Source organism: Ochotona curzoniae, unplaced genomic scaffold, assembly GCF_017591425.1.
Source record: "Ochotona curzoniae isolate NIBS_2020 unplaced genomic scaffold, NIBS_Ocur_1.0 scaffold_2587, whole genome shotgun sequence".
Classification (NCBI taxonomy): domain Eukaryota; kingdom Metazoa; phylum Chordata; class Mammalia; order Lagomorpha; family Ochotonidae; genus Ochotona; species Ochotona curzoniae.
This window is the reverse complement of record NW_024467096.1, coordinates 14728048-14753289: the sequence shown is the minus strand read 5'-3', so window position 1 is coordinate 14753289 and position 25242 is coordinate 14728048. Positions and strand designations below refer to the sequence as shown.

The 25242-nt window shown below is 47.4% G+C and overlaps 1 protein-coding gene across 7 annotated transcripts in view; it reads left to right on the top strand.

Annotated features, from left to right (window-relative positions):
* The window catches only part of ABCC5 (ATP binding cassette subfamily C member 5), an 83147-nt gene that overhangs the window by 17330 nt on the left and 40575 nt on the right, over positions 1-25242 (top strand). For 3 of the 7 annotated variants that reach the window (XM_041003044.1, XM_041003042.1, XM_041003043.1), the window contains exons 3-11: positions 7892-8049; positions 8321-8476; positions 9110-9257; positions 14057-14290; positions 14432-14605; positions 15503-15650; positions 17533-17681; positions 18071-18178; positions 22074-22430. In XM_041003044.1, coding sequence (XP_040858978.1) covers positions 7892-8049; positions 8321-8476; positions 9110-9257; positions 14057-14290; positions 14432-14605; positions 15503-15650; positions 17533-17681; positions 18071-18178; positions 22074-22430 — 1632 coding nt within the window. Of the gene's footprint in view, positions 1-7891; positions 8050-8320; positions 8477-9109; positions 9258-11619; positions 12293-12967; positions 13317-14056; positions 14291-14431; positions 14606-15502; positions 15651-17532; positions 17682-18070; positions 18179-22073; positions 22431-25242 lie in introns of those variants that run through there. The other 4 variants (XM_041003046.1, XM_041003047.1, XM_041003045.1 and 1 more) reach the window with 4 other exon arrangements.

Here is a 25242-nt window from a genome sequence, read left to right as displayed (position 1 = left end):
ACCATCTCTGTCAGGTTGCGGGCATTTGGTGACATCACTGCGCTACTTAATGATAAACTTAGGGACACTGACTTTTTCCTAAGGAGCCTTTTAGTTTGGCATTCTGCAGTCCAGGCAGTCACTTAGTCATTCCCTGGAAGGTGGTAGAATGAGACATTGTTACATAAATCAAAGGAACAAAGCCAATACAAGAAAGAGTTAGTAATTATTATTAAGTCTATTCAGTTTTCTTTTAATGGTTTTGATGAAAAACATCAACTGGGTATTTTAAAGATGAAGAAAATGGAATTGATATGCTGAACACATAGGAATTGTTAAGTTCTTATTCCCATTCCCTGCAAGTTTTGTACATAAGGAGTCCCATGATGGGTGACTTTTCTGGTTTCTTCTGAATGCTAGTATGCAATTCTCTTATGAGCATACTAAGGCATGGCATACCAAGTGCTCCTCTTCTGATGCTGTCTGTAGTATGGAAAAAAGATTTCCATAAAATTCTAACTGAAAGACCAAGGAATAGAGTAGCTTAAATAATTTTGAAAGGAAATAAAGATTTATTTTAGTTATCTGAAAAGCAAAATTATAGAGAGAGAAAAGAGAGAGAGAAATCAGAGAAATCTCCATCCACTGGTTCATTCCCCAAATCACTGCAATGGCCTGGGTTGGGCCAAACTGGCCATGAGCCCTAAGCTGCTTCCAGGTCTCCCACATGGGTGCAAGGGTCCAAGCCTTTGGGCCATCTTCTCCTGCTTTCCCAGATGCATTAGAAGGAAGCTGGATTGGAAGTAGAACAGTTAGGACTCAAACGAGTGCCCTTAAGGGATACCAGTGTGGCAGGAGGTAGCTTTACCCATTATGCCACAGTGCAAACCTCTGGAAAAGGAAAGAATAGTGTATCATAGTGCTTGTTTAAAGAGTTACTCTGTAGCTATAATACTCAAGCCAGTGGTATCAGTGGAGATACAGACAAACAACTCAATAGAATAAAGTCCAGAACAGAACCTATACTAGTATGGTTGACCTGGGGATACAGGTATAAAAACAATTTAATGGAGAAGAGGCATTCTTAAAAAAAATTTTTTTTAACTTATTTTCATCAACATGAAAGGCAGAATGATAGAGAGACAGACAGACATATTTAGGTCTTCCATCTGCTGGTTCATTTCCCAAATAGGGCTAGGACAGAACTCCACGTGGGTCTCCCTTATGGATCGCAGGGGCCCAGTCACACCAGCCGTAGTCCTGCTGCCTACCAGAATGCGTTAACAGAGGGCTGGATCAGAATGAGTAGCCAGGACTTGAACTGACCCTCCAGTCAGGCATGTGAGTGTCCCAAGTGGCTGCCCAACCTACTGTGCTGCAGCACTCCCTTGTAGTCTTTTAAATAAATGGTGTTGGGATGGTTGGATATCTTAAGGCAAGACAAACAAGCAAATAAAAACAAGCCAAAACAAAACAACAACAATGCAAAAAACTACCTAAATTTTATGCCAAAGTAACTGCAGTTGATTCATAGATCTAAATGTAAAACTATAAGATTTTTAGAAAAAAAAACTATAGGAGACTCTTCCTGCCTTAAGGTTAGACAAAGAGTTCATAAGCAAGATAGTGAAAGTATATGAAATAAAAAGAATCTGTACATTAGATTTCACTGAAGCCACAAACTTTTGCTGTGTGAATGTCCCTATTAAGAAGATAGAAACACACCATAAAATGAAAGAAAATATTTGTAGATTTCTTGTCTGCCAAGAACTTGAATCCAGAGTATGTAAAGCACTAAACTCAAAATGGGATGGACATTTGGCCTCATGCTTAAGATGCTGTCATCCTTATTGGCGTTCTCAGGTTCAATACCTGGCTCTGCTTCTGGCTGTAGTTGCTTGCTTTCTGTTCATGCAGACTCTGGGAGGCAGTGGTGATGGCTTAAAGTTAGATTCCTGCCCCCCACGTGGGAGATTAGAATTGAGTTCTGTTCTGTCTTTGGCCCCAGTGCAGGGTAGTTGCTAGCATGAGGGTAGTGACCCAGCAGATGGGGACCACAATGCTCTCTCTCTCTTCACTGTCTGTGTCTCAGATAATAAATAGGTAAAATGAAAAGAAAATGCAACATTAGGAAAACAACCCACTTAGAAAGTAAGGGGCGAGCACTGTGGCATGGTGCATAAAGCTGCCTGCTGCAGCATTGACAGCCCTTACGGGTGCCTGTTCAAATCCTGGTGGCTTCACTTCCAGTCCCTGCTAATAGTCACGCAAGTCCTTGGGCCTCTACATCTACTTGGGGGACCCAAAAGGAACTCCTGGTCTCAAACCAGACCAGCGTTGGCTGTTGTAGCTGTTCAGGGAGTGAAGCAGTGGATGGAAGATCTCTCTCTTCTCTCCTCTCTAACGTTGTCTTTTTGAATAAATAAAACAAATATTTTTTTAAAAAAATGAGCAAAAACCACTTTTACAGATACCTTACCACGAAGATGTCTGGGAGACAAATAAGTACAGATATCAATGTGTCCTTTGTCCTTGGGGTAGTATAGGCATACACCACCCTGAACACCGTGCCACACCAAGAGAATGTCTGCGCTGAAGGATGGTGCCAATGTCAAGTGCTCATGCAGATGTGGAAAAGCTGGATCCTCACAGTCTGGTAGTGGGAATGTAAGGTGTTACTATAGTAATTTTGGTGATAACTAATGTTTGAATCATGAATAATATCAAACTGCTCTACATTTGTCCAAAGTTAAGATCTCACAAGATATCAGATCTCCACCTCAAACCAACTCTGAAGTGGATCTTTTTTCCAAGCTCCAGCTACAGTTCAAGCAGGGATTCCTGGACCTCATTGAAGTCTGAAGCAAATTTTTGTGTTTCAAGATCCATTTATTTTATTTTTTAAAAAATTTTATTTTATTTATCATTTTTTAATAATCTTACTTAGTTGATTAGGGTACAAAGTGTCAAGGGTTACAGGATGAAAGTGGGTAATACCATTGATTCCATACTAATATCGGTTTTTTCCCTGTATCTGGGGTCAGGGGAGAAACAAAGGGAAAAGCCCCACCCAAACTCCCACCCATTCCAGGTCCCCAGTGTGAGGCACGCTCCAAGAGTCCTGCTCATGCAGTTTTGATATTTCAGTAGTTCTGGATTGCTGCCAATTTCGCCATTGCAATCACGATGAAATGTATTCAGAGTCCACTGGCTGACATAGTCTCTTCATGGTTGAGGTTCTGAGATCAGCAGTCCAGTTTGTGGGATCTCCAAAGAAACTTCATCTGAGATGATCCCAAACCTGATTCTTGCATGAGTTTGCCAGTACAGGGTCTGACACCATCTGTCACCCTAGCTTATGCACGTGCTAGTCGTTGCTGTTGCCAGGTCAGTTCTGTTTCCAGCCCTGTCATCCACTTGAACCAATGGGTGTTGTAGTTCAGCTCGATCCTACCCACTTCATACTTGGTCCTCACGCAAACCAGTTGGAGCTGCAGCCTGGTTGGGGTGACTCCCCATAACCCCCACCAGTTCTGCACCCTGCCCTGGTTCCCATGCTTGTCAGTATGTACCGCAGACTTATTCAGTCTATCCCACATCCCATTTAGCTCTGGTACTTGTCAGTGGGCATTGAAGCCTAATTCAACCCAACCAACCTACTGTCCAGTCCACACACATACTGGCAGGTGCTTTTCTGTCTAGTCACACCCCCGTCCTGGTTTTTGTGTTGTCCAGTGAGAGTGGTAACCCCAAGGGTGGTGCCCACTATCTCACTACTAGGCCACTCCCACTCCCAGATTATGCACTCTCCAGGTGGTTTTGGCATTTGACTTGACAGAATTAGCTCCCAGTGCCAGCCTCTACCAGCTGATGCTGTGGCTAAGCCCAACCATCCCTCATCCACTCTAATTGTTGCTTGTACCGGTCGGAACAGTCAGCCCACTTGGCCCTTCCCTTATCCAGCTCACATGAGGCCCACAGGTGCTGCAGTTCTGCCTAATCTGGTCTGCCCCCATCCCGACTCATGCTTTCCAATGGGAGTGGTTGTCCAGCAGGGGAGTCCTCATTCCCCTGCCAGCTTTGCCTCTCCCCCCCCCCCCCCCCCGGTTTTCACATATGCTGTTTAGGTGCTGCAACCACATCTGGTATGGCTCACCTCACCTTGGCATTCCTTAATGTGTACTGGTATGTGTCAAACTGAACCTGGCCCGACCCACACTCTATTCTGGTGCTCGAATTTGCCAGCGGTTGATGTGAACAGATTCAGCCTGGTCTGCCCCCAACCCATGCCAGATGTATACCAGTGGGATAATTTCCATGGCCTGTTCTGTGCTGTTTCCTGCACTTACCTGCCAGGTCTGTGTCCTGCCAGAGGGGTTGCCCAGGCTCCTCCATCAGAACCTCTCCCAATGCCAGATCTTGCACATACCAGGGGGTCCATGAGCCAGTACTACTCAGTTTACCTCCTGTCCTAGCAGGAACAGTGGCTTTTCCTGAATGGCCTTCAACCCAATCTGGTTCTTGCTGTTGGATGTTTCTGCCCAGCCATGGTCTGTCCATACCCACATACAGCTCACACATGGCTCAGTAGGGGTTGAGACTTAGCCTATTCTGTCCCACATCTATCCTGGTCCTCCAGAACACAAGAAGGTGTTGCAGTCTGGCCCGGCTTGGTGCATCCAGTCCCAGGCCACACTTGTGCCAAGGGAGACTACAACCATATCCTGATCAGGACGCAGCCCCCATTCCAGCCCATGTGCTCCTTGGTGGGAACTTCAACCCAGTTAGGGTGTCTCTTTAGCTCCCCAACCAGACCTATTCCCATCCTTAGATCACGTGCAGGCCAGTGGTTGCCCTGACTCAGCTTTGCAGAGCCCCTCACCTGTCCTGGCCCCTGCCTGAGACACTGTGGCTTAGCATCTTTGACTCACGCAGACCAGTAGGTGCAAGGACCTACTCAGCATGACCTGTGCTCCAACCTGATTTCTGTTCTTTCTTGTGAGTTAAGGTTTGCTCGGCCCTGCCCAGTCCTCCCCCTTCCAGTTGCAGCCCAGCCCACCCCACATCTGGTTTTAGGATGCATATTTGGGTGCTGCTGCCTTGACCTGCCCAGATTGTTGTAGGTTCCTTTACCCATGAGTGATGGCAAGTACCATGGGTCACACCTAGCTTAGTCCATCACCACCCCAACTCTTAAGCCAACCAACAGGACTTGTATTCCCACAGGGTTGGGCCCACACAACCCAACAGAGTCTACCTCCAGACCAAGTTCTCTCATGTGCTAGACAGTGTCTTGACTCTGCCAAATGTGACCACTCCATTATTCCACCACCCAGTCAGGTAATGGCACCTAGCCCTGCCAAACAGGCCCCCATCCATAGCTTTGGTGTGGACTGGTGTGTGGCTGTCAGTGATGTGCTATGCTAACAACCCATCTCTGGATTCCTAATTGGGCTGGTGAATCCGTTTGACCCAAATTACCTTATGGATATTTCCCTCCAAACCACTAGGACTCAGTCCCCACACATGAGAGAAAGTTTCATGACCCTGTCACTCATTCATGACCCAGAATTCATCTCTCACTTACACTAAAACTAACCTTATTCATGGGTGTCCCCAGGCAGCAACTACATATCTTCAAAATCCCAGAGTTAGCCCAAAGCCAGGGACTCATTCACTGCCTTCCGGCAGTAGCTTTGGCCTGAGTCCCCAGCATTGGGTCCTACCCGGCAGGGGCACCGCCCACAGCTGTCACACTGCAGGGAGCTGCAGTTGCCCCCAACCCCAAGGCCCAAACCCCAAGATCCATTTATTATGGAAATAGTGGCAATGATCATACAACATTGTGAATGTAATTAGTGCCCCATGAATTTTATGCTTAACATTGATTCAGTGTAAAATTTTGTGCTGTGTTTGTTTTGCGCCAGTAATGGCAATCTATTTAACTGTGTCATTTAGTAGCTTTTACCCCACTTACAATTGGAAGCAATTAATCTGCAATGCAGTGACATGATAAAAGTTGATATCAAGAGGCAATCTAATAGAATTTTGTAATACTTATCTAAATATGAATGTTCCTTTAATCTTCTGCCTTCTGAAGCTTTGGTTGTCACCAAGGCTGATTCCTCCAACTTTGTGTACCTACTCTGTATACAGGCCCAGTTTCTAGTTACAGTAGATATGCTTGCATTTTGTGTTTCTTTCTCCTTCCTCAGCTAAATGTTTTTTCCCCTTTCCTATTTGACTATACATAGTGTAAAATAAGAAAAAGCTTTGTGGGGGCTGGTGCTGTGGTACAGTGAGTAAGGCTGCTGCCTGTGACACCAGCATTCCATATAGATATCAGTTTGATTTCTGGCTGCTCCACTTCTGCTCCAGCTCCCTGCTAATGCATCTGGGAAAGCAGAAGATGGTCCAGATACCTGAGACACTACTCATGGTGAGGGTTCCAGAAGAAACTCCTGATTTTGGACCAGCTATTTGGAAAGTGGGAACCAATTGATGAAAGATTTCTGTTTCTGTCTCTCCTCTTTCTCTAGCTCTACCTTTCAAACATAGATATTTTGCTTAACAGTAAGAATGCTATGCACTTGAACCTCAGCAGCCTTTAGTTCATTATGAAGCATCATAGTCCCTAACCACTAAATTAAGTGTTCACTTTACACATAAAGACCTTACATAAGGTCTTTTTCTTGATGTTGACTCATTTGTCAAAATGTGCTTTTAATCAGTCGTCCCCAAGCTGGAATGCTTTGCCTTTGTCCAAGGGAAGTGAGTGTGCTTCCCAGCGCTGTGGACTTGCCTGATATGAAGCCATTCTCTGAAGATCCATGGTTAAGATGTGAAGCATAGCTTTTATGCTCGACTTGCTCAGGCATTCAAGTGACCCTGGTTGCTAGCTCTCCCATTTCAGCTGTGTTATGTGGGTTGCCTCTGTTTGCGGAGAAGAGGTGACACCTGAAGATGTACATGGCTTTGGACTGGGCTTGGTGTGTTGGGTGCTACACTGCTGAGTTTTGTTTTGGCTTGTAGGGTCTGTTCTTTGTTATTGTCCTAGAAAAAATTGGTCGTAGAATTTGTGGTTGTAGTGAAGTGATTGGTTTTCAATCTCCATTGGCAAATAAGATAAAATGCATTGGTGATCAAAAACAAATTTTAGGGTCTGTGTTGTGGTACATTAGGTTAACTGCTACCTGCTATGCTGGCTGCTCATATAGATCCCAATTTAAATCTTTGCTGCTCTGGTTTCAAACCAGCTCTCTGGTAATATGTCTGGAAAAGCAGCAAAAGATGGCTCAAGTGCTTGGGCTGCTGCATCCATGTAAGAGATCTAGGAGAAGCTCCTAGCTTCAGATTGGCCCAGTCCCTGTCTGCTTTGGCCATTTGGGGAGTGAACCAGTGGATGTAAGATCTTTCTGTCTCTCTCTCTGTTTCCTATACTCTGTGACTCTATCTTTCAAATAAATAAAATAAATCTTAAAAAAACACACAACGCTTCAGGAGCCTTCGTTGTGGCACGATGGCTTAAGCCTCCATTTGTGATGTCAGAATCCCATATCAGGGCACTTTTTTGAGACTTTGCTGCTCTGGTTTCAATCTAGCTTCCTTCCAATGTAGCTGGGAAGGCAGCGGAAGATGGCCCAAGTGCTCCACATGGGAGGTCTGGGACAAGTTTTGGAGTGCTACTTTCAGCCTAGCCCAGCCCCAGCTGTTGCCATCTCCTGGGAAGTGAACTGGCAGGTAGAAGTTCTCTCTCTCTATCACTGCCACTTCATCTTTCAATTAAATAATAAATCTTTTTTTTCCCTGGGAAGTAATCATCCATACATTCAGCCACACAAACACACACTCTATATATTTGTTCTACATCCTTTAACTGTGCTCTCACCTCACTTCCCATCTGCTGGCACAGCTGGAATGCCAGGATGCCTTGGAAACTGCAGCCCGGGCCGAGGGCCTTTCCCTGGATGTCTCCATGCACTCTCAGCTCAGAATTCTGGATGACGAACACCCCAAGGGAAAGTACCACCATGGCCTGAATACACTCAAACCCATCCGGACCACTTCCAAGTAAGTAGCTCTGCCAGGTGGCAATGGCTCTGCCAGGCAGCGGTGGTTCTGACTAGCGATGATGGTTCTGCTGGGTAGTGGTGGCTCTGCTGGGTGGCAGCTCTGCCTGGCAGCAGTCTGCACCTGAAATACTCGGGTTAAGGTCAGACCAGAGAGGACAATCCATCTGTAGTTTAGGAGCTCTATTGCCCAGGTGGTGTTACATGGACCCCTGCTGACCTGTCCACCTGGTAGTGCTGATGGCTTTGTGATTTGGGTTTTCTCTCCCTAGACACCAGCACCCGGTGGACAATGCTGGGCTCTTCTCCTGCATGACGTTTTCATGGCTTTCTCCCCTGGCCCGCGTGGCCCACAAAAAGGGGGAGCTCTTAATGGAGGATGTGTGGTCTTTGTCCAAGTTCGAGTCCTCGGAAGTGAACTGTCGAAGGTAGGCATCCCTGATCCACTCCTGCCCCGGGTGCATAGGGTCTGAGCTAGGAACGTGGGAATGAGTAGTGGCCTTGAAAGAGCTGAGCTGTCCAGGGGCGGGCGGGTCAGCTGGGGTGGCTTTCTCTTTGCTCTTCTGTATCTCCTATTTTAACCACAGGCTTTCTCTCTCTCTCTCAGCCCCGCTTCTCTTCCTGCGGGAGTCTGCGGGAGATTATGTTGCTGCCTTGTGACAGAATACATTTTTGTGGTAGCCCATTGTTATGAACCAAGTTTAGTTTACAGCTGTACACTGTATCCTAGGAGCCTTCAGACAGGGCTGGGGACCCTCAGGGAAGGAAACTTTGTGCTCACGAATCTATGTCTTGGGCTAGATCCCTCATTGGGGTGGGAGGAAGGCTTTTGTGCTCCTCATTGTCCGTGTCCTAAGCAGGGTTCAGAGAGCCCCCCCCCCCGCCCCGTTCTTCCCACCAAGCAGAGTAGATACGTAGTTTTTCCACAAAGTGCATTCTGTCCCCAGAAGGTGAAGAGATCAGGCAGGAAATTCTAAAGAAGAGACGTGTGTGTGAGGGAAGTGAGGGGGTGTGACTTCCCATGTGGGAGATGGGTAACGGAGGACTGTGCCCTTGTTAAGACTAGAGAGACTGTGGCAAGAAGAGCTGAAGGAAGCCGGGCCAGACGCCGCGTCCCTGCGGAGGGTGGTGTGGATCTTCTGCCGCACCCGGCTCATCCTGTCCATCGTGAGCCTGATGATCACTCAGCTGGCTGGCTTCAGTGGACCAGTAAGTTCTGACCATCCTTTCTGGCAGCATCCAGGGGCCCGGCAGCCGTGGCCAGCTCTAACTCTTATTGTTGCATTACAGGGGTTATGCTCACCTCTGGGCTAGCTAGCAATCATAGAGATGGCCCCAGGTGCTTGGAGTGAATGGTTGGCCTCCCTGTCAGCAGCTAGGGGGCTGAGGGCATGGTATTGCCAGAGAAGAAATAGAACTGATTTGCTTTCCTGGGGGTGGGGACGTGACTCAGTGACCATGGTACACTGTGCAGACAGGACTGTGTCCCGTGGTCTTGTGTTGATGTGAGATGACCATCTCAGTTCAGGTCTGGGCACTGTGTCTAGGTGGCGCTGAGTGAGTGGGTGAGAACAGCATGACATGGCACGGTGCTCACCATGTCCCAGGTGGCCGGAGGCAGTTACCACATGTTGAATGGTCCCCTGGCCAAGAGAGCCCTGAAGAAAATGAAGGATGTTTGAGAGTTTGTGTCTGGCCTGAAGTCCGTTTTGGGTTTTGGTTTATGGTGTCAAGTGTGTGCCACATGCTGGGGAGGCGGCCATGGTATTATTTTTCCCCCCTAGTCTTTGCTAAAGCAGGATAGATAAGAAATCATTTGACATCTACACTATTTTCTGGACACCTGTTTCTCACACCTGCTCTGCTGCCTTACACTTGAGAGTTTGATTAAATCTATTCTCTACATATTTGCCTTGAGGCATCGGAGTGGTAGCGCTGCTTACACAGTGCATTTGCCGTGTGTGAGTAAGCTGGAGCTCAAGGTTGGGTAAGTATGTGTCTAAGGTGCATGGTGATTAGATAAAACTAATTTATACTTGCTGTTTTAATGTTTGTTGAATGTTTGGTGCCCTTCTATGAAGTTTTGATCTCTCTTCTTAAGCAGGGAACATTTGTGATATTGGGTTTCTGTATTACTTGACAACTAACATACTTTTATGTGAATTTTAAATGAAAGGGGACCTTGTCAACAAAATGATGTGTTTGTGTTACTGACCAAAATGGCAAGGACTGGTGTGGAGCCAGCTTCCCCCAAGAAGAGCTTCTGTCGTTGCTTCACTACAGGGCTACCCTGGGCCTTCATCAAGGTGGAGCCATATGAGGCTGTCTGGATAAAGTCAGATGGGCTTTCTTAATTCTGTTTGGCCAAAGCAAGAACTTCATTTCTCCCCTCTTAGAAAAACAATCAATCAAACAAACAAAATACCCAAAACCCAAAAACATTCCTCAGATGATTGGGATTTCAATTATATCTGCTTGGGAAAACAAGGTTACCTAGGCATGTTCAACATGGCGGCCTTCCAGGCACTTCTCTGAGCACCTGTGGGATGCCCAGCTACACTTTAGGATGCAGTGCTCTGGGTCACTGGTCTCCTGAAAGTTCTTGGAGATGCCAGGGAGAGCCGAGCGCCTCGCTGAAGGAAGAAAAGTGCAGCACAACCTTCCTTCCCTCCGCCTAATGGGGGAAGAGCAGCCCAAGTCCAGTGTCAGTTCATGGCATTCTGTTCCCAAACTAGGGAGAGGGCAGCAGGACCTTCCATTGTCTCTTTCAGTGATTAAAAAAAAGTCTTGAAATGTAAACCCATGCAAACAACTCCTTTGGAGCTATGGTTCTAATATGTTTTCTTTTTCATTGAAAATTAAAAATCAGGCTGGGTTTGAGATCAGTACCAGCAATGAGCAGATCTGTCTGTGGATCAGTCCTTTCTGGAATGATTGCATGTTTTCTAAGCTGGTACAATTTTCAGATTGGTTTAATTTGTTCTTACACACCTCCAAAGAGCAAACTTCCCAGATATGGGCTCCCCAGTACAGCATCATTATTTCCCACCACCCCTGGGTCTCACTGAACCATGATAGCCATACACAGCACAAATGAAACACATCAGGTGGATGTGTTTTGTTTCATCTGTCTTAAACTGCTGGCCAGCTGACCCTAGGCACTTGTGTGTCAGGTTGGTTGGAGGTAATGTGCAGGCACCCAGAGGTCATGATAATGCTCATGGAGTACCAGAATCCATGAGGATGCTGTCCTGGCTTAAAACAAGCAGGCACCATTAATAGGATTAGAGATGCTTTGGAAGCTTCTTGGAGTAAGACAGTTCAGCCCCCAGCCTGATCTCTGATTCACATGTAAAGGGCTGGTATCTGCCCCATAGACCAGGAGGGGCAGGCTGTCTCGGTGGTGCTAACTCCTCAGGGCTTCAGGGCCTCTGCGGGCAGAACAGTGAAAAGCCTTTAGAGAGGTAAGTCTCCCACCCTCCCAGCCTTTCTGCCGCTGCTTGGTGCTGGCAGGATCTAGAACTGGGGGAGTCTCTCTGTAGTGGTACCAGTGACAGAAGCTGTTCTTTAGAATTTTCAGGATGGCTGTATACTGCGGTCAGAATGAGAGAGGCAAGCTGGGCAGAATCTCTCACCAAGAGTTCAGGTAAGGTAATGTTTCTTCACTGGGAATGCTTTCCACAGCCAGGCAGCTATGCTGACAAGTCTCGAGTTTTCTCCCAGTTTGTTTAGATGTAAATGATACCTTGATAACTTTTTATAAAAGCTGAATTTAGTTTGGATTTTTTTTCATGAAAGCCTTTTTCCTTTATCTCATGCAAAATGGTTTGAAATGTCATTACTTTTAAAAAACTGTTGAAAGTCTTTAATCTGCTGTTTCCTTTTTCTCCCATTCCTTTGAAAGTTTTACATAGTATAAATGATCATCATGTCTTTTACCTTCCCTGCCTCCTCCTCCTGCTTGCTGAGAGGCACTGTCACTATTACCACTGCCCCCCTCCCCACCTCCAGTCCCTGGCGGAAAAACAGCACCCTAAGGGGATGGGGAGAAAGGAATCCCCAACACAACCTGCAGTCCTTTCACGCCTTCCTTTGGAACCTGTTCTGTCAGTGCCATGGTGCGTGAAAAAGTGCGTCACTGCCCCACCATCTCACTGAGCTGCTTCGCGTGAGGCTCAGTTCCCTCCTTGCGGATTGCATACTGGAGAAGAAGCCAATCTCCTTGCTAGTAAACCAGCAACCCAGCTGTGTGTGCAGCGGTGACCCATAACGTGGATAATACATCATCTACAAAGCTGGGGGTGGGGGTGGAACTTGGTAGCTCCTAGAATCTGAAAACCTCCTCTTTGATCAGATCATTCATTGGGACTCCAACAGAAACCTGGTTTGGGGGTTGTGGGACCGGGAAATCCCCTAGCAGCTAGCCTGCTGTTACTCTCAGGAAACATGAGAAATACAAGCTAACTCAGAGTCTGGCTTCTGAAATTCAGCGCTAGCTCCCTCAGAGCTGCTGAACTTGGCCTCTGGTGTTGTCTGTCACTCAGCACTATCCCACAATGGTAGTAACCTCTTGTCGTAAGGAACTGGGATAGACCGGTGGATGGGTGTTGAGTTCATTTTTTCTTTCCCTTAGGATTGGTGTGGGGTTTGGGGGAATTAGTTTGACTTCTGTCTGGTGGTTGGTTTGACTTTGTTTTTGTCAAGCTCAACTTTAGCTACAAGGACTGGAAAAGACTCTGAAGGACGCCATGTGTTCCTCTTCAAGGCCTAGGGTTTTGCACTCTGCCCTGGGCAGAACTAGCTCCTCAGAGCCTAGGGCATGAGTAGGACCAGCAGTTTTAAGCCAAGTACCTCCCTGTGGGGAAGGAGGGCGGGGGTAGCTTTTCATTTTGTTTCGTTTCTTAATTCTCTTTCCTTAGCAGCAAGGTCTTTGTTCCTAGAGAATCCACTCCATTGCAGAATGCTTGCCACATCAGGAGCCCTAACCGATTAAGAGCTGTCAGCCTGATATACCGCCTCGGACTCTGGAAACAGATCTTGGTTCTCTTCTGTATTTCCATTGTGTATAGTGCACACCCACAGCCGGAGGCCCACCGACCTGTTAGATGGCTTAGCCCTCCCTGTATAACCTGACTCTGTATGTTCCCATTGTATGTTACTACAATCAATGCTCCACCTGTTGTACAGTGTTTGTGAGATGCTCTTTGAAGATGGTACTTTATATATCTATTTTTTTTTTCACTTTCAATAAAAATACATTACTCCCCACTTGCTGGTATTTGATACTGTTGCTGAGTGTGCGTGTGTGCTCCTGCGTCGCAGGACCTCAGAGCTGGCGGGGGCGCTCGGTGGCTCTTGGGGGCTGGCTGCCTTCCTTCTCTGCAGGTGGTGTTACACATATGCTACCTGAGGTAACACGTTTTCATCTTTGGGAGGGAGTGGGGTGTGGGGAGGGCCCAGGGGCGGGGCTCTGGCTTTGTTGGTGGTCAGCTTTGATTGCTGTCTTCTGCACTATTAAACTACTGATGTTTATTTTCAGGAATGTTGTGCAAATGCACTTCTCACTCTTCCCCAGTACAACTGTAGGTACACTGTTCCTTTTTATCAAATAAGCACGTTTGAAACAATACAAAGAAGGTTCTTGAGTGCACTTAAAGAAATGTATATCCATGTGTGCAGAGACTGGAATAAAGTCAAACATTTACTGTTGAGTGACCATGTGTCCAGAATGAATTTCAGCTCACGGACAGGTTTATGTTACATGAGAAAGAGTGATGATTTTGATGGTGTCGCTCCAGACCCAAGTTTCAGATTAGATCTGCTTCCTGCCAAACGCCCACCGGTGGTCAGCGGTACCTCCCTGTCCATCCAAGATGCTCATCTTCCCCTGCTGGTGTGCTGCTAGCCACACCACCAAGCTTTCTGCTCTTTCTAACTTAACATAAACCTGTGGTATAGTGTGAGGGTGCCATGGGGGTGTTGACAGTGGTGTATATTTCTCCCTGTAGGCCTTCGTGGTGAAGCGCCTCCTGGAGTATACCCAGGCTACAGAGTCTAACCTGCAGTACAGCTTGCTGTTAGTCTTGGGCCTCCTCCTCACAGAAATTGTGCGGTCCTGGTCGCTTGCCCTGACCTGGGCCTTGAATTACCGCACTGGAGTCCGCCTACGGGGAGCCATCCTGACCATGGCCTTCAAGAAGATCCTTAAGTTAAAGAACATTAAGGAGAAGTCCCTGGGTGAGGTGAGTGGGTCGAGCTTGCTTGCTACCTTGTAAAACGCAAGTTCCTGGCTTGAGCCAAGCATTTTTTCCACCCTCCCCCTTCCTCCTGAGGCTGCCACCTGTACCCTTTCTGAACCTCTCACTACACTTTATATCTCGTAGCTCATCAACATTTGCTCTAACGATGGCCAGAGGATGTTCGAAGCAGCTGCCGTTGGCAGCTTGCTGGCAGGCGGACCCGTTGTTGCCATCTTAGGCATGGTGTATAATGTCATTATTCTGGGACCAACAGGCTTCCTGGGATCAGCTGTGTTTATCCTTTTTTACCCTGCAATGGTGAGTACATTTGCTGACCAAGCATTGCCAGGTTCTCTTGAGGAGACGAGGGGTTTCTTGTCTTGGGGTCTAGTAGACATCACCAAGGTATCGGTTATTGGATGGGAAATTTTCTCACAGCACGTACCTAGTTTAAAAAGTCCAGAGCTAGACGGTACTCAATCCATGTGGACAGAATTTTGATTTGAGAGGAAGTAAGGTGTCCCTTACATAAAGGCAGTGGCTGCTAATGATATTACAGAGGAGTCTGAGGATGGGCATCTGGTACAGCTGTTGGGATGTTCCCATCCTGTATTGGGGTACCTGTATTCAGATCCTGGCTATGCTTCTGACTCCAGTTTCCTGCTGATGGCAGCATAGTGGCAGGCAGCAGATGGGTCCCTGCCACCCACATGGGAGACCCAGGTGGAGTTCTGGGCTCCCGGCTTTAGCCTGGCACAGCCTTGGCTGTTGAACATTGAGGAAGTGGACTACAAGATGGAAGATCTCTGTGTGTCTGTGTCTCTTTGCCTTTCAAACAAACAAAAACCAGTAGGGGAGAGGGTCCAAGTGGCAGAGAAAAGGCCTGCCTGTGAACCTTGGCCTCAGGAAGCAGCCATATGCAAGTCACACTGTGTCCCATGGGGTGCTACTTGCTGTGTCTCCTCTGATGGCACTCAATATCAGTGATGCCTGAGAACAAATATTTGTTCTCCTGTATCACAAAGAGATAAGAATTAAGTAATACTTGATTATGGTCTAGTAGATCACTTTCTATTGTAGAAGACAAAAGAAGAAGCAGCAGCAATAGTTAGCCCATTGCAGGGACCAGGATCAGACGCACACTTTATCTGGCAGACATTTCAGAGATGAGGTATCTTCAGTCTGACTGGGCTCTGACTTGGCCTTTCTTTTCAGATGTTTGCCTCTCGGCTCACTGCGTATTTCAGGAGAAAATGTGTAGCTGCCACAGATGAACGTGTCCAAAAGATGAATGAAGTTCTCACCTACATTAAATTCATTAAGATGTATGCCTGGGTCAAAGCGTTCTCTCAGAGTGTTCAGAGTGAGTTTGAAGATTTTGTACATGCATGTGCTAGAAGGACAGAGTTCTGCAAGCCTGATCATTCATTGTGTCCCCTGAATGCACAAGGCCTAGGACTCCCAGGGGCCTAAGATGTGCTAGAATCTTTGAATCTCAAGGAATCATAGTGACTGGAACCCATAACTGCATCTCATAAATGGAGAATGATTCATTTTCATTGTCCCTTTGTGTACTGTCTCTCAGCCTGACCATGAACCCATTACAGGGGACAATATCAGAGGAAACTTGGATGGGAGATGCAGCACACAGGTGGTACATAACCCTATCTGACAGGTGACTGGGAGTCAGGACAGATGAATTCTGGTCCTAGCTATGCCCTCTCATTATGAACTTTGATGCTTGTTTATGTTATTTAAATAATTGATTTATATTGAGTCTCTAAGTTCTCAGGGCCTGGCCCCATCCTGACATATAAACTGATTATAGGAAAAAATTTATCAAATATATAAATGCCATAGCACCAGGAGGCATAGTTAGCACAGACTGGGTATTCAGAAAGGGGTTCATAGCAGCTAGAATGGTAGGCCTTGACCAGGTGAGACTTAAGGATGTGTAAACATACTTTTTGGAGTTTGAAAAGGAATATATGGATACGGTGATCCTTGACTTACATAGAAAAGATAAGGGCTGTTCAGAACCTATGACTTCATTGTTAGCTGACTAAAAATAATGCTTTTAAGCCAGTAGTGCAATGTTAGGCCAAATCAAAATACAAAGTTCAGATCGAGACAGGCTCTTTCAGATTCTCTGATTAAACTTGCAGGAACACTGGGTCAAGTTCTGGACTCTGCGCTTTATGCATAAAGGTTATTAGGTTAAGAGGCATCCAGAGGAGGTGACTGCTCTCAGGTGTCCAGCCGTGGGTGAGGCTGCTTTATCAAGTAGCTTCTTTGTTTCCGCTTAAGAGTGGAATAAAGGAGTGCCAAGTGGACAACTACCAAGTATGATGGTGGCACGATGGCTGTCCATGGTGTCTGGGCTCTCAGATTTTATCATCCTCTTTCTGAGATTTCACTCATCTTTCAGTGCCTGACTTTACTACCATCACCTATGCATGTTCATTTAAAGGGAAAAAAAACCTTTCTCACTCATCATGGATGTGGTCCGCATCCATCTAACACACAAACCAGCTCTGAACATGCTTTCCAATGCCTTGGGCAGCAGTAAAACACTTAAGTCAGTGCATAAGCCCCTCCGGAAGAATACCTTTTTATGTTTAAAAATACCTTCTTTTTTTATCATCCTACTCGCTACTCTTTAATGCTCCATAATTTTTCATAGTATTTAAGAAAAGTCATCCTGCCTGTGGGAATTGCGTGTCACCTGTCTTCTTGCAGCCCTTCTGGCGGGTTTTGGTGTGACAGTTTTTGTCTTCGTGTTAACTTGGAGCAGACACTCCATGGCATCATATTCTTCGGGTTCCCACAGCCATCATACTGCCTTTCCTAAATGCCTAAGGCAGAACTAAGCAACAGTCCGCTAAGCAAATGAAATGCCAATTGCAGGTACAACTTAATGTATTCATTCTTACTAAACCCAAGAAGCCAATTAGAAGGATCAGGGGAAAAAAAGCCAGAGATGGTTGTAGCATGAATACGTAGCAGATACTTTTGTTAGATTCAGTCGTATGACTTGATCTATTTCTGTCTCGGGCTTAAATGCCAGCTTTTGGGGTGAGACTGATGGTCATATGGGTCTACTGTTTGCCTCCTGAGTGTCAATAGGGACGTTTTAAAACATGTTTATAGCTGAGGACCTGCAATGTCTCATTGAGGTGGTGGAAGAAAGCACCCCAAGGTTTCTTTGGACTTGTTCTAAAACTTCCTGTGCCTTTTATCTACAGAAATCCGAGAGGAGGAGCGCCGGGTGTTAGAGAAGGCAGGATACTTCCAGAGCATCACCGTCGGGGTGGCTCCCATTGTCGTGGTGATTGCCAGCGTGGTGACCTTCTCTGTTCACATGACCCTGGGCTTCGATCTGACCGCAGCACAGGTCAGCGGGCTGTGGGCAGCATCTTAGTACTGTCCACAGAGATGCTCTGGTCAGCTTGTAATTGGATTTGAGGGTACCCCCCCAGGAGTTCTGTACTTTTCTCATGCATATGATTAAAGCAGGAAGTGGAAAAGCAAAGGAGCCAAATGATAAGCAGGTTTTTAGTCAACCTGGTTTGGATTTAATTCTAAAAAGGCAGGTCGACTTGTAGTTCACACTTAACTGAGAGTGTTCAATTGATTAAGTCTTACAAGAAACCATGTGTGACTTAGCAGCATCATTTCATGTCAGAGAGTAACTTTGCAGACGTCCCAGGGGAAATTCCTGGCGATTTGGGAATGTACTCGCATGGCCCCACCAGACCCACTTTTTTCCCTTCCTGTCCTCAGGCTTTCACGGTGGTGACAGTCTTCAATTCCATGACATTTGCGCTGAAAGTGACACCGTTCTCCGTGAAGTCCCTCTCAGAAGCGTCAGTGGCTGTCGACAGATTTAAGGTAAGAGGCTCCATTCACCTTCCCCATGCCAGGAGCTAGCCTGGTGCAATTGCTGCTGTTCCAAGGGGCCACGCCGCACTGGCCATGCTTGGATCTGATTCGTTTTTAACCTTTTGGCCAAATTGGTAAGTGAGAAGCCAGTGAGGAGACTGCAATAAGGGCAAGACTAGATAACTTTTGAAATTCAAATGGGTTTTGACATCTCCTGCAAGGCCTGCTTCTTTGTTTGTACAAGTTCAGCGTTTCCCCAAGGGCTGACCCTGCAGCCTGGGCCTAACAGAGGGCTGTGTGTCTTAACTTGCTGGGCCTTCAAGGGACTGGAAGACCTGAACTGCCAGGTAGCTGTCAGGCTTTCCTCCTATCGATCTTTACTGCTGTCCTTATGTTTGGCTGATATACCCAGTCTTTTTTGGTCCTTTCCTTTTCTTGCCCTGTGGCTGCTGTTCAGGGTGCAGGGAACCTTGTGACATGTGACTAGTCCTTAAACTAGATCATGCTGAGAAACCCAGTTGAGGAAGTACCAGGCCTTTTCCTAGCATGTGGTTAGATGATCATACCTCAGTTGTAATCCTTGTGCCTTTAGCATAGCAAAGACACGTGGCACAGGATAAGGAGATATTGGGGAGGGCAGAGGCTAATACTTCAACACAGTTAATACAAGGAGCAGTGTTGTGTGGGCTGGGTTCCCAAACAGTGCCACTGCTCACCCATCTTTGCCAATGAAAATGAGGGTGCAAATGGACTTTGATAGCAGTTGAGGGGTGAACATCCCTCCTGTACCCCAGCCTTGCCACTCAGAGGCCGAGGCCAAGCGCCGGAACCCATGGGTTGTCCAAGCTGGATTTGGCTGAGTTTATGGTACCCAGTTGTAGAAGGAAGCAAAAGGTTTGAATCTGTGGTTCCCTTCGTTTCCATAGCCTTTCTGGTTAATGTATTTGATGGTGGCATCTTGCATGGAGTGCTAAGAGTGTGCCCTGTACGTTTGTTCTCCACTGTTGTTTGAAGGCTGTTTTGTTGGTTGCTTGTAAGGACTCTTTCCTCCATCCAGGAAGCTTTACAGTTTGTAACAGAAGCAAAGCACCCAGCAGCTCATTAATTACCCCCTGGAGTTTCCAGCCCTTTCGATTTTATTCCACTTGGCAATCTTTTTTTTTTTTTTCCTCTTCTTGTAAGGAGATATTTAGCCCAAGATAGCAAGGATTTATTACTTAATCCTTCCTCAACCCTAAGCCGTTTTTAATTATATCCAGGTGTTCATTAATTAGAAAGACACTGACTTCGTTAGTGTTGGGGGTGGGGGACCTGTGTTTCAGAACTAAGACAACTGTTTGTTATTTCTAAGTACATTAACGCAAACCTGCCCTGGTTCTGGCTTTCATCCAAGACAACCTTTTGAAAATAGCAGCAGCCTCAATGAAACTGTTGCTGAGATGCTGTGTCCTCCAAAGGGTCTGCTCTCCACCATGTGTTAGGTAGGAGAAAGTTGCGAGAAAAACAAGGACAGGACTGGCCTGTTTGATGTACTTCTCTGTCCTGGAGCTTCAGGGAAGATGCTGTAGAGCCCTTTTGTTCAACACATCCCAGCATGCCATTTTGTTTTGCATCCTGTCCTTTCTCTTTTCATCAGAGGATCTGATAGATAGGTAGGGATAGTTGGTTTATTCTGTAATTTACTTGCCGGGAGATTCAGATTGCCCATTTGTTGGTTCCTGTTTAATGGTGTGGAAAAGCATTGAAAGAGTTTAATGTTTTAGGAGAGTGAGAAGGGCAGTGAGAAACGAGCGTGCAGAGGGCCTGTTTCAATGAATGAAAACTCAGGATGCCCAGTTAAATGCTGCACGGGACACCTTGGGAATAATTACTTTTTGTTTCTCTGGAATCCACATTCAGTTGTGTGTCTTGCATTTTATCTGGTCACCCTGTGAGCACTCCACTTTTCTGCTCCATGGAGTCTGTCTGATTTGATACTGCTAGTGGCTGAGAGTATCAGGGGAGGTTAATGTCCCATGGTAAAGCTGAGATTTGTGGTTTCTTGTAGTGTCTGTTGTCCTGGCAGGTACAAATCGAAGAAGCTGTAAACTGAGGTGTTGTGAGGCCCTTGCCTGCCTCAGTGTGAAGGCAAAGTCGTCCCAGGAGGAGGGCAGGGCTGCAGGGAGTGGGGGGAAACATGAGGAGAGAACTCATGGGTGGGCACCACCAGTGTGTTGTCTCAATAGTTCATGGAGGCTCAAAAGTCCTTGTCCTTTCATAACTTTCAGAGGAGAGAACTTAGAGGTATTCTACCAATGTATGGTTTTACCCTAGAAAGGTGATCAAAATACTCGATCTGTCATTCTTTACTCACTCTTGGAGGAAGACTCTAAGCCAGTTAAACCAGCAGCTCTTTTCAGAAAGCAGGTGCTAAACCCTAAGGTGAATCAAAAAAGATTATCTGGGAAACTTAGAAACATGACACTTCTGGGAAGATTGGGGGTTAGAAATGAAAGCGAGATGTGGTGACCAGAGGGAAGGAAAGAACAGGCTTAGAAGTTTAGGATTCAAGAGAAAGGGCTGGTTTTGGAAAAGGGACTGCAGGTCACGTTCAGTGGCACCTGGTGACTTTAAGGCAGTTGGGATTCTCAGTGATGAAACCAAGTCCTGATTCTAAAAGCCATCATTCCTTAAAGATTTTTCTAATGTTATGCTTAGTGTTTTTTTTTTTTAAATTAAAACTCTTTTTCGCAACCATCCTTGGAGTCCAGCTGGGCTAGCGTTCTGCAGAGGAGAGCACATGTGTGTCAGGGTGGCCTCAGAGGCTTGCAGGGAAGTCCTAGGCTGGCAGTTCTCATGGGTAGTGCTTCAGCTCTGACTTCAGAAATGCTTTTCTTTCTTTCTTTTAAATATTTGTTTCTTTATTTGAAAGACAGTTACAGAGAGAGAGAGAGAAACAGGTCTTGCGTCCGCTGATTCACTCCCCAAATAGCTGCAACAGCCAGGGCTTAGCCAGGACAAAGCCAGGGCCCCGGAACTCCATCCAGGTCTCCCGTGTAGGTGACAGGGATCCAGGCACTTGGGCTGTCTTCCACTGCTTTCCCAGGTGCATTAACAGGGAGTTGTGTTGGAAGCAGAACAGCTGGATCTGGAACTGGCACTCTACGGGATGCCACCATCGAAGGTGGTAGCTTAAGACCCACTATGCCACAATGCTGGCCCTCAGGGCTTCAGAGACATTTCTCTCTTTCCTGTCACATGATTCATTGGGCCTCTGGGAACAAGTGGGAGGCAAGAGACCCATTGCCTTCCCAGAGATATTTCTCAAGGGGACACCCTTCACTTCCACACAAGCCTGTGCCTTTGCTTGACTGAACTCAGCAACTTCCAGGGCAGGGCTTTGAAAGACTCGAAGATTTCTTGGTAAGATGTCCTCATGGCTGATGACCTGTCAGATCACCTCTCTCCCTAGGTGGGTGCCTGCTGTTGGGGAGGGAAGTGAGCAAGTTCTATGGATTCTGTAGGAGCCTAAGAAGAGAGCCACTGGGGAGGGTGTGTGCTGGGCATCAGTGTGCACTCACCTGCTACTTAGCCCTGAGTGAGCACTTGGAGCTGCGCACACATTAGTTCTGGGTCCTTTGGTCAATGTTAGGCTGCCAGAGAAGGAGAAGGCAGTTCAGGCTGCAGTTGCAGGTATAGGGAGGTGGGTCCCTGGATGCCCCTGTCCCTCCCTAGCTTGTCCCCACACTCCTGGGCCCCCTGATGGGCCTGAGGTGAGGCTGCACTAATGAGCTCCCTTTTGCCCTTCAGCTTCCTTCCACTGTATAGCCTGATGTGTTTTGCTACGTGAGTGTGCGCCCTAGGCTTGTCTCCCTGGTCTTGATCCAGTGTCTCATCTTTGCACCTCTCTCACAACTCCTATCAGAGTTTGTTTCTAATGGAAGAGGTTCACATGATAAAGAACAAACCATCCAGTCCTCACATCAAGATAGAGATGAAAGGTGCCACCTTGGCATGGGACTCCTCCCACTCCAGTGTCCAGAACTCACCCAAGCTGAGCCCCAAAATGAAAAAGGACAAGAGGGCTGCCAGGGGCAAGAAAGAGAAGGCAAGGCAGCTGCAGCGCACTGAGCATCAGGCAGTGCTGGCGGAGCAGAAAGGCCACCTGCTCCTGGACAGTGACGAGCGGCCCAGTCCCGAGGAGGAGGAAGGCAAGCACATCCACCTGGGGAGTCTCCGCTTGCAGAGGACGCTGTACAACATCGACCTGGAAATCGAAGAGGTAAGCTGGCACCACCGCCCCTCCCTGCCTCACGTGCATGCCCTGGCATTCTCTGCTGCCCTCGTGCTCAGCAAGTGAGGCTGGGCAGAGGCCAGTCTGTTGAACAGAACACATCGTGACTGGGAGTGATTGTGAGCCGAAAAGTGAATCGGGTCAGCCCTAACTCTAAAGGGAATATCTGAGCATTTAATAGCAGAAATGTGAATAATAGCTAATCCCATGAACCAGCAAGGAAGCAAAGCTTTCAAGGGGATATGCCGGGATTGCCTCCCAAATTCATGTCCAGTGATTGTGGTCATACGTGAGCTGTGATAATTACATCCAGGTGGTTAGAATTGTGTGAGTCCCTCATTGCCACCAGGCTGGTGGGAGCCTGGTGCAGTGTGAGAAGGCTCAGTGCTACGCTTGGTCAGCAGTTCTGTTGTCATGATTTATTTCTAGTACAAGAGGAAGGTCAGGGTGGCAGAGCTGTCACCACCTAGGGAGCTCAGGACTGAAGTGTCAGAGTGGCTGCAGCAGGCCCTCAGACTCAGCCTGGGAGCTAGCACTGTGTCTGAAGGCCAGCAGAAGCCCAGGCATATGTGTGTGTGTTCCTTCTGCATCCAGCTGAATGCCAAGCTGTGCGCGCTTGGGGGGCCTGAGGCCACAGCTGCAAAAACCCAAGCAGCTATAGTTCCCTGCCTTGCTAGAGCATGTGCTGTGTGGAGCATGGACAGCCAGCCAACCATAAAATATCCTGTAGGGCAGATAGTGAGAAAGGCCACTGAAGGGGGCAGTGAGCTGAGGCTGGGAGCAATTTAAACAGGCTGCCCTCAGGAAAGGCAACATTAAGAAATGGTATTTGAGCAAAGACAGAAGGGAGAGGAGGGAGCAAGCCAACCCTGTGACTGTCAGGGAGAGGCAGAGGGAGGGACTAAATCACAGCTGATTCTGGGGTGCACCTGTTATTGGAACAGCATGGGAGTGGATGCTGAGGGCAGGGAGGCAATGAGGAGCTATCTCCTTCCAAGAGACTGTGGGTATGTGTAGAGCAGCAGTCATTTGGACATATGTGTGCAGGGAACCATCATGGCTGCTGGCCTTAGGAGAGCGTGTAGAGGCAGGGAGCAGGGGGAGCCAGGAAGGGTGTGTTACTGTTGGAGCCCAGGAGAAGGGCAGTCTTAAGCCAAAGGCAGTGATGATGGAACAGGTAGGAAGCATTGACCAGCATGGCCAGAAGGAAGGGTGGGTGTTGTGTGTTACAAAATCAATGCCTGACTAGGAGCCTCTTAAGTCCAGAGGTGTTAGCCCTCCAGCCCTTGGAAGGTGTTAGCAAGGCTGGGAGAACATCCTTAGTCCACCAGAAACCCATGTGTGGATCTCACTGGAGGGCAGGTGTGTCTTTGTCGATGTCATTCTTTTTAAAAACAAAGAACAAAACCCACATTATTTAGTCTTTAAGATGTTTTTATTTATATTTAATAGGCAGAGTTTCAGAGACGGAGAGCCAGAGAAAGATTTCCCATCTGTGTCTTCACTCCCTGAATGGTTGCAATGGTCATGGTGGGTTCAGGCTGAAGTCAGGAGCCTGGAACTCCATTTAAGTTTCCCACATGGTTTATGGCAGGGGTCCAAGCATCTGGGCCATCCTCTGCTGCTTTCCCAGGCTCATTAGCAGGGAGCTGCATCAGAAGTGAAGCAGCCAGAATGCAAACCAGCACCCATATGGGATGCCAGTGTTGCTGGCAGTAGCTTAACCCTCCAATGCTGGCCCCACTGACTTCACTCTTAATGGCAAGCTTCTTGTTCAGGGACTGCACAATGTCATGGTAAATGTGGTAACCCAATTAGAGATGGTTATTCCTCATATCTGGGGTCCAGGTCCTTGTTCTGCCCTTCAGAATCCTCATGCTACAGCTGTTTGAAGAGAGCCCTGGTAATGTCACCTGGACCTCCCTCAGCAGGGAAGGGACAGTAATGCTTGCCAAGTGCCCCCTGGGTGTGAGACACTCACTCCAGTGCTGCACCATCCATAAGGCAGTCATCAGGACAGTGGTGTTCCTACAGTCCACCCAGCTGGCCTGAGCAGAAACCTGTGAAACCTCCTCGTCACCACTAGGTCGATCTTTTATGCTCCTGGCCCATATCACCAGCTACTAGTTCTGCCTGCCTTTACCACACACTGGACACCGTGCATGACTCTGCAAGAGTCAGTTCCTTTCCTCCAGGTGTTGGGAGTCCTGAGAAGGAAACAGACACAATGTGGGTTAATGTAACTAGCCAGGACCTCAGCCTCCTCACGTGCTGGGAGCACTGGGATTCAATCAGGCTTGCCTGGTTCTTTTCACACCACTGCTCCTCCTCTTGACTTCCTGTCTCATGATGTGTGAACCGACTCAAGCTACCTAGCTGGCCTTGAACACTTTCTTTTTTTTTTAATTTATTTTTTAATTTTTTAATTTTTTTATTGGAAAGGCGGATATACAGAGAGGAGAAACAGAGAGGAAGATCTTCCGTCCAATGATTCACTTCCTAAGTGAGCGCAATGGCCAATGCTATGCCCATCCGAAGCCAGGAGCCTCTTCTGGGTCTCCCACGTGGGTGCAGGGTCCCAAAACTTTGGGCCGTCCTCGACTGCTTTCCCGGGCCACAAGCAGGTAGCTGGATGGGAAGCGGGGCTGCTAGGATAGAACCGGCGCCCATATGGGATCCCGGGCGTGCAAGGCGAAGACCTTAACCACTTGCGCCACCGCGCCGGGCCCAAACACTTTCAACACCCTCTGCTGGGACCACTTAGTTTCTTATGGAAATTTAGTTCATCCACCTGCTTGTT